Source organism: Panthera leo, chromosome A3 (assembly GCF_018350215.1).
Source record: "Panthera leo isolate Ple1 chromosome A3, P.leo_Ple1_pat1.1, whole genome shotgun sequence".
Classification (NCBI taxonomy): Eukaryota; Metazoa; Chordata; class Mammalia; order Carnivora; family Felidae; genus Panthera; species Panthera leo.
This window is the reverse complement of record NC_056681.1, coordinates 132,968,258-132,982,029: the sequence shown is the minus strand read 5'-3', so window position 1 is coordinate 132,982,029 and position 13,772 is coordinate 132,968,258. Positions and strand designations below refer to the sequence as shown.

General features: G+C 38.2%; 1 protein-coding gene across 2 annotated transcripts in view; it reads right to left on the bottom strand.

Annotated features, from left to right (window-relative positions):
* ADAM17 (ADAM metallopeptidase domain 17) overlaps positions 1-13,772 on the bottom strand; it is a 53,031-nt gene that overhangs the window by 29,268 nt on the left and 9,991 nt on the right. Inside the window, exons 2-5 of one of the 2 annotated variants that reach the window (XM_042933709.1) lie at positions 13,116-13,248; positions 6,815-6,945; positions 5,919-6,007; positions 1,116-1,284 (exon numbers count right to left, since the gene is read on the bottom strand). In XM_042933709.1, coding sequence (XP_042789643.1) covers positions 1,116-1,284; positions 5,919-6,007; positions 6,815-6,945; positions 13,116-13,248 — 522 coding nt within the window. Of the gene's footprint in view, positions 1-1,115; positions 1,285-5,918; positions 6,008-6,814; positions 6,946-13,115; positions 13,249-13,772 lie in introns of those variants that run through there. The other variant, XM_042933710.1, reaches the window with a different exon arrangement.

Here is a 13,772-nt window from a genome sequence, read left to right as displayed (position 1 = left end):
CTCTGTGCTCCTCCCCTGCTCATGCACGAGTGTGCACATGCACGCTCCCTCTCTATCAAAAATAAACATTAAAAAAAAATTTTTTTTAACGTGGAATTCAAAACCAAGGAAAGTGCCTCCTTAATTTCTAAAATGAGGATACTTTAAAAAGTACTTCAGGGGCGCCTGGGTGGCTCAGTCGGTTAAGCGTCCGACTTCGGCTCAGGTCACGATCTCGCGGTCCGTGAGTTCGAGCCCCGCGTCGGGCTCTGGGCTGATGGCTCAGAGCCTGGAGCCTGCTTCCGATTCTGTGTCTCCCTCTCTCTCTGACCCTCCCCCGTTCATGCTCTGTCTCTCTCTGTCTCAAAAATAAATAAAAAAAAAAAAAAACTTTAAAAAAAAAAAAAAAGTACTTCAAGTAAAATAAGCAACTAATTTACTTCTGGGCTATGAAACTGTCATTTTCTTCTAGAAGTCTATGAATTAACCAAAGTAATAATAAAACTATAAAGATAATCAGGCATTAAAAACATTCATGGTAATAGATCATTTTCCTTATCAAATACAAAATTGAGAATTTATGTATTTATATACTAAATGTTAGTAATAAATTTTCTAAGTTTTCAAAAAATGAGGACAGTAGAGTATTTCTCCAAGATGGTTTTGTTTTTAAATGACTCTGAAGTGATCTGTCCCAAGGCTGATAGCCTTCTTTCTGAAAAGTACAGACCTCTCTTGGTACCAACTAATTTCTTATAAACTTATCTCAAGATTGTTCTCAATGGTACTATTTTCTCATTTTTAAATTCTCCAAATAAAAAACTTTCCTTCCTCACCACATCCACTGAAACATTATATGTGCTCAATCCTTCTTTAATATTTACAAAAAAAAAAAAATCCCCTCAGATTATTCAATTTCCCTTTTCTGCAGTCTTTTTCCAATCTTTATTGTTCCATTATTTTCTAGTGTTTTCGATTCTTACATTATAGGCAAAAGAATTAAATTTCTGAATAAAACTCTATTTTCAAGTCAAATACTATAATAACTTGATAATATTTTCCCCCAATTAATAATCACCCCTACTGAAGACAGACATCATGCTTGCTTCTCATTTGAAAAACTATTTAAGTCTTACCGTCGGGTGGCTCTCTGTCTACTAGCCCTTTTGGAAGCAACTCTTCATTATCCGCCTTTATATAACCACACACTTTTGGAGACTGCAGACGTGAAATATTCTTGATATCTTCAGATTTATAAACTAACATTCTTTTGTCTTTAGTATCATTAATTAGTCTCCAAAGTGGCTAAAATAGAAAACATAAATTGAGATGCAAAATATAAGAATTCCTCACCACTAAATTCTTAACAACATTCTTTGTTTCTAGATGACGTTCATTTCCAGGTTAAGTAAACCGATTAGTCATTTTATCAAAAATAAATCATCTCAATTTTCCTCAGAGTTTCTCTGCTGGTAAATAAATACATGGATTATTCACTCTTCGATTTTATGTATATATGAAAAAAGCATTTTATGTATATATTTTGTACAAGTTATGAAACCTTTTAGAAGCTCCAGAAGAGAAAACACATAACCTTTTCCAATCATTCAAAACCATTTGTGGAGCGCCTGCTGCATACCAACCCTACTCTGGGTGACGGCCTCTAGCAAGGAGGGAGACTGACCATGGTATCCTATTCCAGCTTCCTCGGTATCTTTGTGCCACGAAGGTTTTGCCCACAGGAGGGAAGACTGAAAACTCACAGCAATGTTACCCAAAACCTATTATCGCTTTCCCAAGAAAGCAGTTTCTAAAAAATCTTCACTTCTCCTACCGCACGGTCACAGTAAATCAGAGCTAACATACTTGAAAAGTTACCCAAGGCAAGAACAAAGCTCCTGTACGGATGCCGGTCTCATCAAAACTAGGCAGCTTGTGAGGAAAAGTACCAAAACGATATTTTATATACACACGTGCACACGTACACACATTTATATAATACACATAACTTATGGAAATGAAAATCTACACCACAAGGACATGACTTCACATCCACTAGGATAGCTGGAATCAAAGACAGGTAATAACAAGTACTGGTGAGGATGTGGAGAAGTCGGAAGCCTCACGTACTATGGAATGAAAAATGGTAGAATGCGAAGTGCAGCCACTGGGGAAGACAGCTCAGCAGTTCCTCAAAAGGTTAAAAATAGAGATAGCATATGACCCAGAAATTCCACTCCTACTACAAACCCGAGAGAAAATATATACTCACACAAAAACTGTTGTTCACAAATGTCCACGACAGCATTATTCACAAGAGCCAAACAAGTGAAAACAACCCAAATGCCCAACTGATGAATGAATAAGCACAATGTGACACATCCATAAAATATACTATTATTTGGCAATAAGAAGAAATGAAGTACTGACACGAACCACAACATGGGTGAACCCTGAAAACATTCTAAGCGAGGGGTGCCCGGGTGGCTCAGTGAATTGAGTGTGTGACTTCGGCTCCAGTCATCATCTCACAGTTCGTGGTTCAAGCCCGCATGGGGCTCTGTGCTGACAGTGCGGACCCTGCTTGGGACTGACTAACTCTCTCTCTCTCTCTGTCCCTCCCCCAACTCGTGCTCCCTCAAATAAATTTTTAAAAAATAATAAAAATTAAAAAAAAATAAAAAACATCCCAAGTGAAAAAAGCCAAACACAACAGACCACATATTGGGATTCCATTTACACGAATGAACAAGCAAATCTACAGAGATCGTGGATTAGTGGTTTCCTAGGTCTAGGGAAGTTGGGGGCAAAGGGTGGCGGGCTGCTAAAGAGTACAGTGTTTCTTCCGGGGATGATGAAAATGTTCTAAAATCATTGGGTGGTGATGACTGCATAGCTCTAGGAGACACGAAAAGCCAACGAAGTACACCCTTTACAACGTGTGAACAGTACGGAATGTGAATTTTCTCTCAATAAAGCTGTTAAATATAGTTGACTCTAGAACAATGAGGGGTTAGGAGCGCTGACGCCCCCATGCAGCTGAAAATCCACCACACGTACCTTTCGATGCCCCCAAAACAAATACTAACAGCCTACTCTTGACCAGAAGCCTTACCAACAGCATAAACAGCTGATTCACATATGTTGTACATTACATGTATTGTATACTATATTCTTACAATACCTAACTTTCCCTTAATTTTTTCATTTCTAGGCCACATGGTTCATCTGTGTTTTCAAACTACTGCAAATCTCTAAACAATTTTCTAATATATTTATTGAAAAAGACCTGCATGTAAGTGGACTTGTGCAGTTGAAATCCATGTTGTTCAACAGTCAAGTGTGTGTGTGTGTGTGTGTGTCTTCTTTCATAATCCATGTATGGAGTAGATTTAAGAAACAAGACAATGGGGCTCCTGGGTGGCTCAGTCGGTTGAGTGTCTGACTTGATCAGCTCAGGTCATGATCCCAGGGTTGCAGAATCAAGCCCCATGTCAGGCTCCTCGCTGAGCTCTCTCTCTCTCCCTCTGCCCCTCTCCCCTGCTCACGCTCTCTCTCTAAAATAAAATTTAAAAAAAAAGAAAGAGATGGTGAACCACAGGGTTAGCAGAAACCTCAAAAAGTTACCTAACCAACTCCTTGGTTGTAGGGACCGTCATTTGGCCTACAAACAGGAAAAGAGAAAAATGTTTTCTTCTGGATCAAACATCTCTAAATTCATATTAAGAGTTTCCTAATACAGCCAGTCTAACACAGAAAAAGACAGCAGGCTTTGCGATCAGAGATATCTGGGTTCAGACCTCAACTGTACCCCTACTATGTGCCTTCGAAAAGTAACTTATCTGAACATAATTTTTTTCATGGGGTAAAGTACTGATACATCTATCTTAAAGATAACATAATGAATCTAGTTATATATTAAGATTTCAAGACAAAGGTACTTACTATTACTACTAATAGAAGCAAATCCTATTATCACCATTATCAACAAGTGGCCAGAAAAAGTCAACTGATGAACAACTAATTAAGAGGCAAGAACCTTAACTGACCCTACATTGGGAGGGGGAAGATCTATGGAGGAGATTTTGAGGATGACTAGAGATCTGGACTATGTGTTGTTAGATAATGCTACAGAATTATTTTCATTTTCTCAGGTGTGCTTATTGTGGCTATGTAGAAGAGTACGTTTAATGTTAGGAGACGTACACTGAAGCATTTAGGGGTAAAGTGTCATGATGTCTGAAACTTATTTTCCCTTTGAGGGGAAAAAAAAGAACAATAAAGCACACGTGGTAGTATGCTATCAGTTAATGAAAGGTCACAGGGTATCTATAAAGTCCTTTTGTAAATCTGAACGTTTTCAAAGCAGAAAGGGGGGAGGAAAAACATGATCTTTTTTTTTTTTTTAAAGTTTATTATGTAGAGAGAAACAGAGAGAGAGTGTGTGTGCACGAAAAGGTGCACGTGCAAGTTGCAGAGGGACAGAAAGAGAGGGGGAGAGAGAGAATCCCAAGCAGGCTCTGCACTGCCAGAACAGAGCCCGATGCGGATCTCAAGAGCCATGACATCACAACCTGAGCCAAAACCAAGAGTCAGATGATTAACCAACTAAGCCATCCAGGCATTCCAAAACAATCATCTTATGATTAAAGTTTAACCTAGGCTTATTCATATAAGCCTTATTTATAGCAAGCTTTGGTGATAAAATTAGTGATGGCTTAAAATGTTTAATGGTGATGTGATAAAAATAAGATATATACATTTTCCTGTTTACTCTTATGTCTAAGATTTTAATACAATAATTTTTATATCAAGGTAACTGCAGATAAGAATTATGCAATAAAGAACATAAAAATCAGGGGCGACTGAGTGGCTTAGTCGGTTAAGCATCTGACTTGATTTTAGCTCAGGTCATGATCTGGTGGTTGAGTTCAAGCTCTGCACTAGGCTCTGTACTGACAGTGCAGAGCCTGTTTGGGATTCTCTCCCTGCCACCCCATTCGTGCTTTCTCTCTCTCTCTCTCAAAATAAATTTTTTATTTTATTTAATTATTTACAGAGAGAGAGAGCACGCATGAGAGGGGGAAGGGCAGAGAGTGAGGGAGAGAGAGAGTTCCAAGCAGGCTCCAATGTGAGGCTAGATCCCGTGACCATGACATCATGACCTGAGCAGAAATCAAGAGTGGGATGGCTTAGCCAACTGGGCCACCCCAGGCACTCCTAAATAAACTTACAAAATAAATAAATAAATAAAAGGGGGCACCTGAGTGGCTCAGTCGGTTAGATACCCAACTTTGGCTCAGGTCATGATTTCACGGTTCATGAGTGCAAGCCCCACATCGGGCTCTTTGCTGTCAGCACACAGCCCATTTCAGATCCCTTATCCTCCTCTCTCTCTTTCTCTCTCTCTCTCTCTGCCCCTTCCCCATGTGCACGTGCACCCATGCTCTCTCTCAAAAATAAACATTAAAAAAAGTTAAACTTAAAAAAAGGAAATACAGGGTGCATCTTATGACAGCCTCTCAGCCATGTAAAAAAAATATTACCTTTTTTACTATAAAAAATCATAATCATTTACTTCACTGGTAAAAACTTTAAATACAAGGGGAAAAGTAAGCATAATTAAAGACCTTTGTCTTTTTTTTTTTTTAAAGTTTATTCCTTTATTTTGAGAGGGAGAGAGCATGAACACAAGCATGGGAGGGGCAGAGAGAAAGAGAGGGAGAGAGAATGAATCCCAAGCAGGTTCTGCACTGTCAGCACAGAGCCCAAGGCAGGGCTCAAATTCACGAACTATGAGGTGATAACCCGAGCCGAAATCAAGAGACACTTAGACCGAGCCACCCAGGTGCCCCAAAGACCTTTGCCTTCTTAAAACAAATGAGAAACAGCTTTTTATAACAGCTCCCCTCCAAAAAAAAATTCACATGTAGATTTACCTCTATATTATATTCTGCCCCATCTGTGTTGATTCTTACTGTAATATCATCATCTCCTATGTGGGCTAGAACTCTAGAGTCAGGCTCACCTTAAAAGAAAAAAACATTCCATCATTAAGAAATACTTATATCAAAAACTAAACTATGCACCAGTGTCAATGCAAATCAACCAAACCCTTCATCAGAGTGGAATCTGCCTAGGGACTGAAGAAATCTACACCAAAGAAACACAGGCCCCAGCGAGCAGCAAGGTATTCACACTCCTAAAGAGTAGCCTCAACTCATTTAAAACCTCTTTCCCTCAATCCTCCTATGAGAATTATCTAGAGTGTGTTACAGACAAAACAAAAAACAAAGGTGTAGATGCTCTTCTGGAATAACTTTACCTACTTTTGGTTAAGAAAGAACTAAGATGAGGCAAAAAGCACGATCTGGATTATACAGGGCTTGAACTGCACTATTTGCAGATTTTAATGCCATTTCTTTTTTCTGCAAAGGAAGTTTCAGAAGTAAACCACAATTGCTTGTTGGATGTAGGTCTTAAAAAAATACTTAACAGGATCGTAAAGCCAATTATTTTATCTTGTAGCTCACCTGTTTGAAATCTCATAAGGGAAGCCTACAATCCTTTCCTGGAGTCAGGAGGAGGTTAAATTCTTATCACTTGAGAGGAAATTCATTTTAATCATTTAAACAGACAGTATACGTGCTGGATAATACCCATTTATTCCTGTCTGAATGTTCCCGCTTTCAAACTTATATGCCTCAAATAAAACAAAGAATGGCACTTCTCTGACATCCCCTCTTCCCCCCACCAAAAAAGAACAGGCAGTCAAACGAGATCCAGACACCCGACACCCGGGACACAAGGGCAAACAAGCAAGCTCCGTACTAACCGACCACGTGTCCAGTGAAGAAGTCCTGCCACTTGACGGCATACTCGCTTTCGTCTTTACCATCTACCACCACGACTTTGAAATTCTGGGAAAAGCGTTCAGTACTTGACGTCAGGTATAATTTAAAATGCCTAAGGAAAGATTGCGTCCATATTTTACTCAAAGCACATAAAAGTTTCGCACAAAATTTTACTCTAAGAACATGAAATTGAAGTTTCTTTAAAAAGCTGACAAGAGAGTTGACATTAATAAACGACTATGCAAGTTACAACTACTATTTTACTAGGTACTTAGTGTTATATCCCCGATAAAGACCAACAGACTGATTTCTTTAACTGTAAGAATTTGGCAAACAGGGGGCACCTGGGTGGCTCAGTCGGTTAAGCATCCGACTTCGGCTCAGGTCACGAACCCATGGTTTGTGGGTTCAAGCCCTGTGTCAGGCTCTGTGCTAACAACTCAGGGCCTGGAGCCTGCTTTGGATTCTGTGTCTCCCTCTCTCTCTGCCCCTCCTCTGCTCGCCCTCTGTCTGTCTGTCTGTCTCTCTCTCTCTCTAAAAAAATAAAAGCATAAAAAAAAAAAAAAAAAAAAAGAATTTGGCCAAGAAAAAAAAAAACCAGAATTGCGGGGAAAAAGGATTCAAAGAATTTATGCATTCATCTTTTCTGGAGACTGTGAAGAGTAAGGAAACACATGGAGCACCTGGGTGGCTCAGTCGGTTAAGTGTCCAACTTCAGCTCAGGTCATGATCACATGGCTCATGGGTCCCAGCCCCATGTCGGGCTCTGTGCTGGCAGCTCAGAGCCTGGAGCCTGCTTCGGATTGTCTCTCTCTCCCTGCCCCTCCCCTGTTTGTGCTCTGTCTCTCAAAAATAGATAAACACTAAAAACATTTTTTTAATAAGGAAACCCACATCTAGATAATTTAAGTTAAAATCCTGCTTGTCTGAAATATTTATCAGACTGATATTACTAGACACCACTTACTGAATACCTGCTCAGCACTACATGCTTTCTTTACGCTTAACACAGTAAAAAGTGAGGGTTGGAGGTTCATCAACATACTCAAGGTTACACAGCTAGTAAATGATGAAACTGGAAACTGAACTTGGTTTATTTCAAAACCCCCGTACCATCCTGCCTCTAGCAATCAAGCTGGTCTTACTGCTGTGCAAAATTAATAAATGCTACTTTCTATATTTAAAAGCACTCAAGCTTTTTTTTTCTCCTTCTAAAGAGAACCTATCTTGAAAAAAATTAATCCACAATTACTATCAGGAAAATAAATACAAGGTATCCAACACAAACATTAAAATACATACACCAGTTCTTTAGTTGGCTTAATATTCTTTTGTTTTCTACCAGTTTCAGTCCTGACATAAAATCTGGGTGTGGTGAGCAAGAATTTTTCAATTATTCTTTACCCTCTCAGTGTGCCCACGAACACCGAAGATAAAGATGTGATTCATCTCAACCACAGGAACAAATTTTGTCAGGTGTGGGGTTAAAAGCATGAAATGTTAATTCCCTGTGGGTATGCGTAAGTCTGAACTGCCAAAAAGAAGCTAGACTGGCACCGTCTCCATGGTAACACATCTTTTTAACTTTTTGTGCATAACAAAGTAATTTCAGTTTGCTTGTGGTTTTTTTAATGGTCAGAGGGAGAGACAATAGGACATTATTTCAGAAACCCTTGAAACATTTTCTCCTGTTATCCTAAAACATATCTTCCCACACACTCACAGCTACGAACTTTTCCCCGTCAGTTATGCCGAGGACTCTGAAAGGAAAAGCATCCTATTGTAAATGACTTATTTAGTTTGAGAGTCCTCTGGCAGTCTCAATATTACTTTTATTGAATGTTCTTTCCAGAAAAATCACTGGACTCCCACTCTTTGTTTTCGACATTAAAAATCTGCTCTTCTGTAAAGACAAGGACCAAGAAATGGTACCACTGTTTTCTGACATTCCAATCTTCACCTCTGAGCTATAAAAACCTCCGACAGGATAGGTCAGTCGGAATTTAGATTTTGCTTTATCCTACCAAAATTATGTGAAATCACGTACTTAGAGACTTCCTTCAGCAGTTTTGTTTCTCTCAGTTTTAAGGATTTACAGTAACTACAAACTAGTGTCAATCCACCTGAATTAATGGGGGCGCCTGGGTGGCTCAGTCGGTTGAGCATGAGACTTCAGCTCAGGTCATGATCTCGCAGTTCGTGGGTTCGAGCCCCATGTCAGGCTCTGTGCTGACGGCTCAGAGCCTGGAGCCTACTTCAGATTCTGTGTCTCCCTCTCCCTCTACTCCTCCCCAGCTCATGCTCTGTCTCTGTCTCTCAAAAATGAATAAACATTAAAAAAATTTTTTTTTAATCCACCTGAATTAATAGTATTTTCCTATCCTTTTCTGTATAGATAATACAATGACTAATTAAATCTGTCACCACACAGAGTTACAAATTTGTTTTCTTTTGATAAGAACTTCTAAGATCCACTCTCTTAGCAACTTTCATATATACAATATTAATTATAGTCACCATGCTGTGCATTACATCCCCATGACTTATTTATTTTATAACTGGAAGTTTGCACCTTGTAACTATTTTCAATGGTCCATTCAGCTGGATATGGAAGTTCCAATGTCACTTCCATTTCTTTATCAGTTCTAGCCCCCTTCAAGTAACTGGAGATATTTCACTCTTAAGAGGAACAAGGGGTGCCTGGGTGGCTCAGTCGGTTAAGCATCTGACTTCGGCTCAGGTCATGATCTCACTGCTTGTGGTTTTGAGCCCCATGTCTGGCTCTGTGCAGACAACTTGGAGCCTGGAGCCTGCTTCAGATTCTGTGTCTCCCTCTCTTTCTCTCTCAAATATAAAATAAAGAACATAAAACAAAAAATTAAAAAAAAAAAAAAAAGAGGAAAAAATACCTAAATCTTTTTAAGGGTAACATTATCAAAAAGTATTAAAACAGGCACACCTGGGTGACTCAGTCGGTTAAGCCTCCAACTTTGCCTCAAGTCATGATCTCATGGCTCATGAGTTCAAGCCCCACATCAGGCTCTGTGCTGACAGCTCAGAGCCTGGGACCTGCTTCAGATTCTGTGTCTCCCTCTCTCTCTGCTCTGCCCTGCTCTCACCCTGTCTCTCTCTCAAAAAAAAAAATAAATAAATAAATAAATAAACATTTTTTAAAAAGTATTAAAACAGTATTTTTAACTTTTTCATTGCTTTAGAATAATAGTATTTTTTGATTTATAAAACAGAGGAAATGTAACTTCTAGGCATATTTCAGTTTTTCTTCATAAAATTACTTTTTAATTTTTTTTTTAAGGTTTATTTATTTATGAGACAGAGAGAGACAGAGCATGAATGGGGGAGGGGCAGAGAGAGAGGGAGACACAGAATCGGAAGCAGGATCCAGGCTCTGAGCCATCAGCCCAGAGCCCGACGTGGGGCTCGAACTTGCGGACCGTGAGATCATGACCTGAGCTGAAGTCGGACGCTTAACCAACTGAGCCACCCAGGCGCCCCCATAAAATTACTTTTTAAATCCTCTTACAATTTCTCAGTGCTTCCATGCTTTTCAACTGCTAATAGTTACACACACATCTAATTTTATGATCATGGTTTAAATTACTCTGCCTTTTACTACTATCCAGAAAATCTAATCATTTACCATCATCATCAAGTAATGAGTGACTTCACATTGGTAAGTTCAGCTGTATATAAAGAGATCATTTCAAATACCCTAATTTTTTTTCTTTTAACAACAGAGTGTAACAGAAAGAAGGGGTGTGGGCTTTGGAGTCTGACAAACCTAGTTTAATTAAATCCTGTCTGCACCACTTGCTTCATGCTTGATCTTGGCCTTAACCTCTGAACCTCTGAACCTTCATCTACAAATGAAAATAATACCACCTACCAACTGAATGGTTTCCAGGGTAAAATGAAATCAACTATTTTAATGTAACTGGTCCAAAGTTATCGTTCATTGTTAGATACATTTCCACTTAAACATCTGAGATGGAAACTGTAAAATAAATTACAAATTTCTCTGCTGCCTTACACAGAGATGATAATAGGTAGATATTGTTGAACATTTTCTTAATGAATCAATGGCATCTATGAAGCAGGAAAGAATATGGAAGGCTACGGGACTATTTTCCTCCACAGAAAAGTTTCTATGAGGTACCTCAAACCTAACTTAAAAAAAAACACACACACAAACAAAAAACCTTAGAAAGCTAAATTTTGAGTTATTTTGCAGTTTTTCCCTTTGCTCCTATTCATCTCTCACTACTATATCCACTCCTTCACCAAAATCTCCATCAGCACAGCAGAAATAACACAGGCTTATCATCAAATCCTTTATCTTCTACTACTGGCTGAATGACCTTAGGCAAGTTACCCAACCTCTCTGAGTCTCATTTTTTTTTTTTTTTTTTCCAGAGATTACAAAAATTCCTTTGTGGAGCACGGTAAGAATTAGAGATAATAGACACAAAGGGCCTACTGAAGTGAATGACACAAAATAAGCAACTGATAAACTATAATTATCACCACTCTGCTCAAATTTTCTACAAGTCTGGAAGCTCTATCACCAATATTGCAATATTTTGACATGAACTCTTAAGAGAAAGAAATTATTCAAAAAAATCTAAGGATGATGGCAGTAACTAAGAAAAACAAAATGACATTGTAAAATATATTTGCATAAAATATCAGTTACACATATGATAAATGATAAATATGCTAAGCATGACTCTGATTCAGTAACCAAAAGAATCCAACAGAAAAATGGTAAAAGGATATGAAAAGGTAGACACAAACAAATGACTTAGACGTGAAAAGATGATCAATTTCACAAAAAATGACCATCAAAACAACTATGAGATACCATCCTCTTTCACAGGGACAAAAAGTAAAGGCTGATAAAACCTTACTGGAAATGGGTAAACTCATATACTGCTGCTAGAAGAATAAACTGGGCTGGGAAGAAATATGGTAATATCAGTAAACAGTTATAGTATATATTTCCTTGACCCATTCTCCTTTCAGGAATGTATCCCATCAAAATACCTAGACAAGGTATTTTCACGAAGATATTTATGACAACATTATTTGCCATAGGAAAAAAAAATCACTTTGGTTAGACATATCTATCTGTAGGTTACTAGCCAATAAACAGTTACAATTCTATGCAACAGGAACATTATGCGGTTGTGAAAAATGATACACTTATCTATATCACCTACATGTATATGGATCTGTACGCAAAAAATATGCCTTAAAACCTTTTAGAGGTTTATACAGGAAACCTCTCTGGATCTGGGAAGTTTGATTGAAGAGGAAGTGAAAACTTCTCATACCCTTCATAGTTGGCTTTTTAAACCAAATATATGTATTACTTTTCTTTTTTAAAATATTTGTTTGGGGGAGCGGGGGGAGGTTGAGCATCCAACTTCAGCTCATGTCATTATCTCACAGTTTGTAAGTTCAAGCCCCACGTCGGGCTCCGTGCTGACAGCTGAGGGTCTGGAGCCTGCTTCAGATTCTGTGTCTCCCTCTCTCTCTCTGCCCCTCCCCCACTCGTGCTCTGTCTCTCAAAATTAATAAAAACATTAAAAAAATTTTTTTAAATATTTGATAGGGAAGACCTAACCTATGAATATAGAATGATTCAGTCCATTTATATTCTCTCAGTGTTTGTTTTGATATTAGTAAATCTCCCTAAAAAGATTTTAGAAAAAGGCCTGCAATTATCTATCACTTACATCTACAAAACATAAGAGAAAGTAAAATTACTGCCCAAATAGACCACATCTATCAATTTATGCTACAACTTAACAAGAATCCAATATATGCACAGCACTGAATTCTACATCCAGCTTACCACCAGGCTGTGGGGTCCTGAACAAATCCTTTACCTCTAAACTTTAGCATCTTCATATATAAATAAAAATATTTTACATAGCTGATGGTTCTAAAGTAGCACAAAAAATTTAAGGCATTATAAATCATTCAATCAATCAAAATCCTTTGTTAGAACCCATCCCATAAACATTATTACCATCATTAATACCTCTGGAATACCCATTTGCTTGTTTTTAATAACCATCACTATGAATTTTAGAATAAGCAGTATTAAGAATCATGACCGACTGTAATTATATCGATTACAAATTTTTAAAATGTAACTTCCTAAGACCTCAGTAAACACCTTATTTTTCTCCTTTTGCCAAACTAAGTCCCTCATTTTTCTCTAAGTCCCAATATTTTTCTATAAATAGTTCGAATTACCTTTTCAAGGCTGAAAAAGTTAGTAGTGTTTCTAAATGTGTTGAGGCTTGTAGATCCCGTTTTCTTACTGAGTGCTGCTGGATATTGGATAAAGAGAGGATATCGTAGTCTGAGAGTAAAGAATCAAGCTTTTCTGAAATAAAGGTAAAAAGGTTATTAACACCTAAACTTACTAATCAATTGTAATATCACTAAAATGACAAGTTCTGACGACAAACTCTTCCTGACGCATTTTGAAGTGCTAAGCATAACCTATGAAGCATTCTTGCCCCCCTAAATTAATTAATTAAAAGGCAAAAAACACAAATCTAACCTGAATTTAATCAAAACCTAACTTCCACTTTTTAAGACATAAAGGGATTAGATTGCCAAATTAACTAACAACCTTAGGAAGCAATCAGCCACACCCAGAATGTTAGAATTCCTACAGAACAAATGACCCAATTTCTTCAGGAAATAAATGGCATGGGAAAGAAGGGTGGGGCAGAGACAAAACACAGCAGTCCTCCCTTATCTGAGGCTTCCAGTTCCGAGATTTCAGTTACCCAAGGCCAGCTGTGGTCTGGAAGCAAATGAGCCTCCTGATCTACCGTCAGAAGGTCAATACACAGTAGCCTAACACTAGGTCAAAATGCCTACATCATTCACCTTACTTCC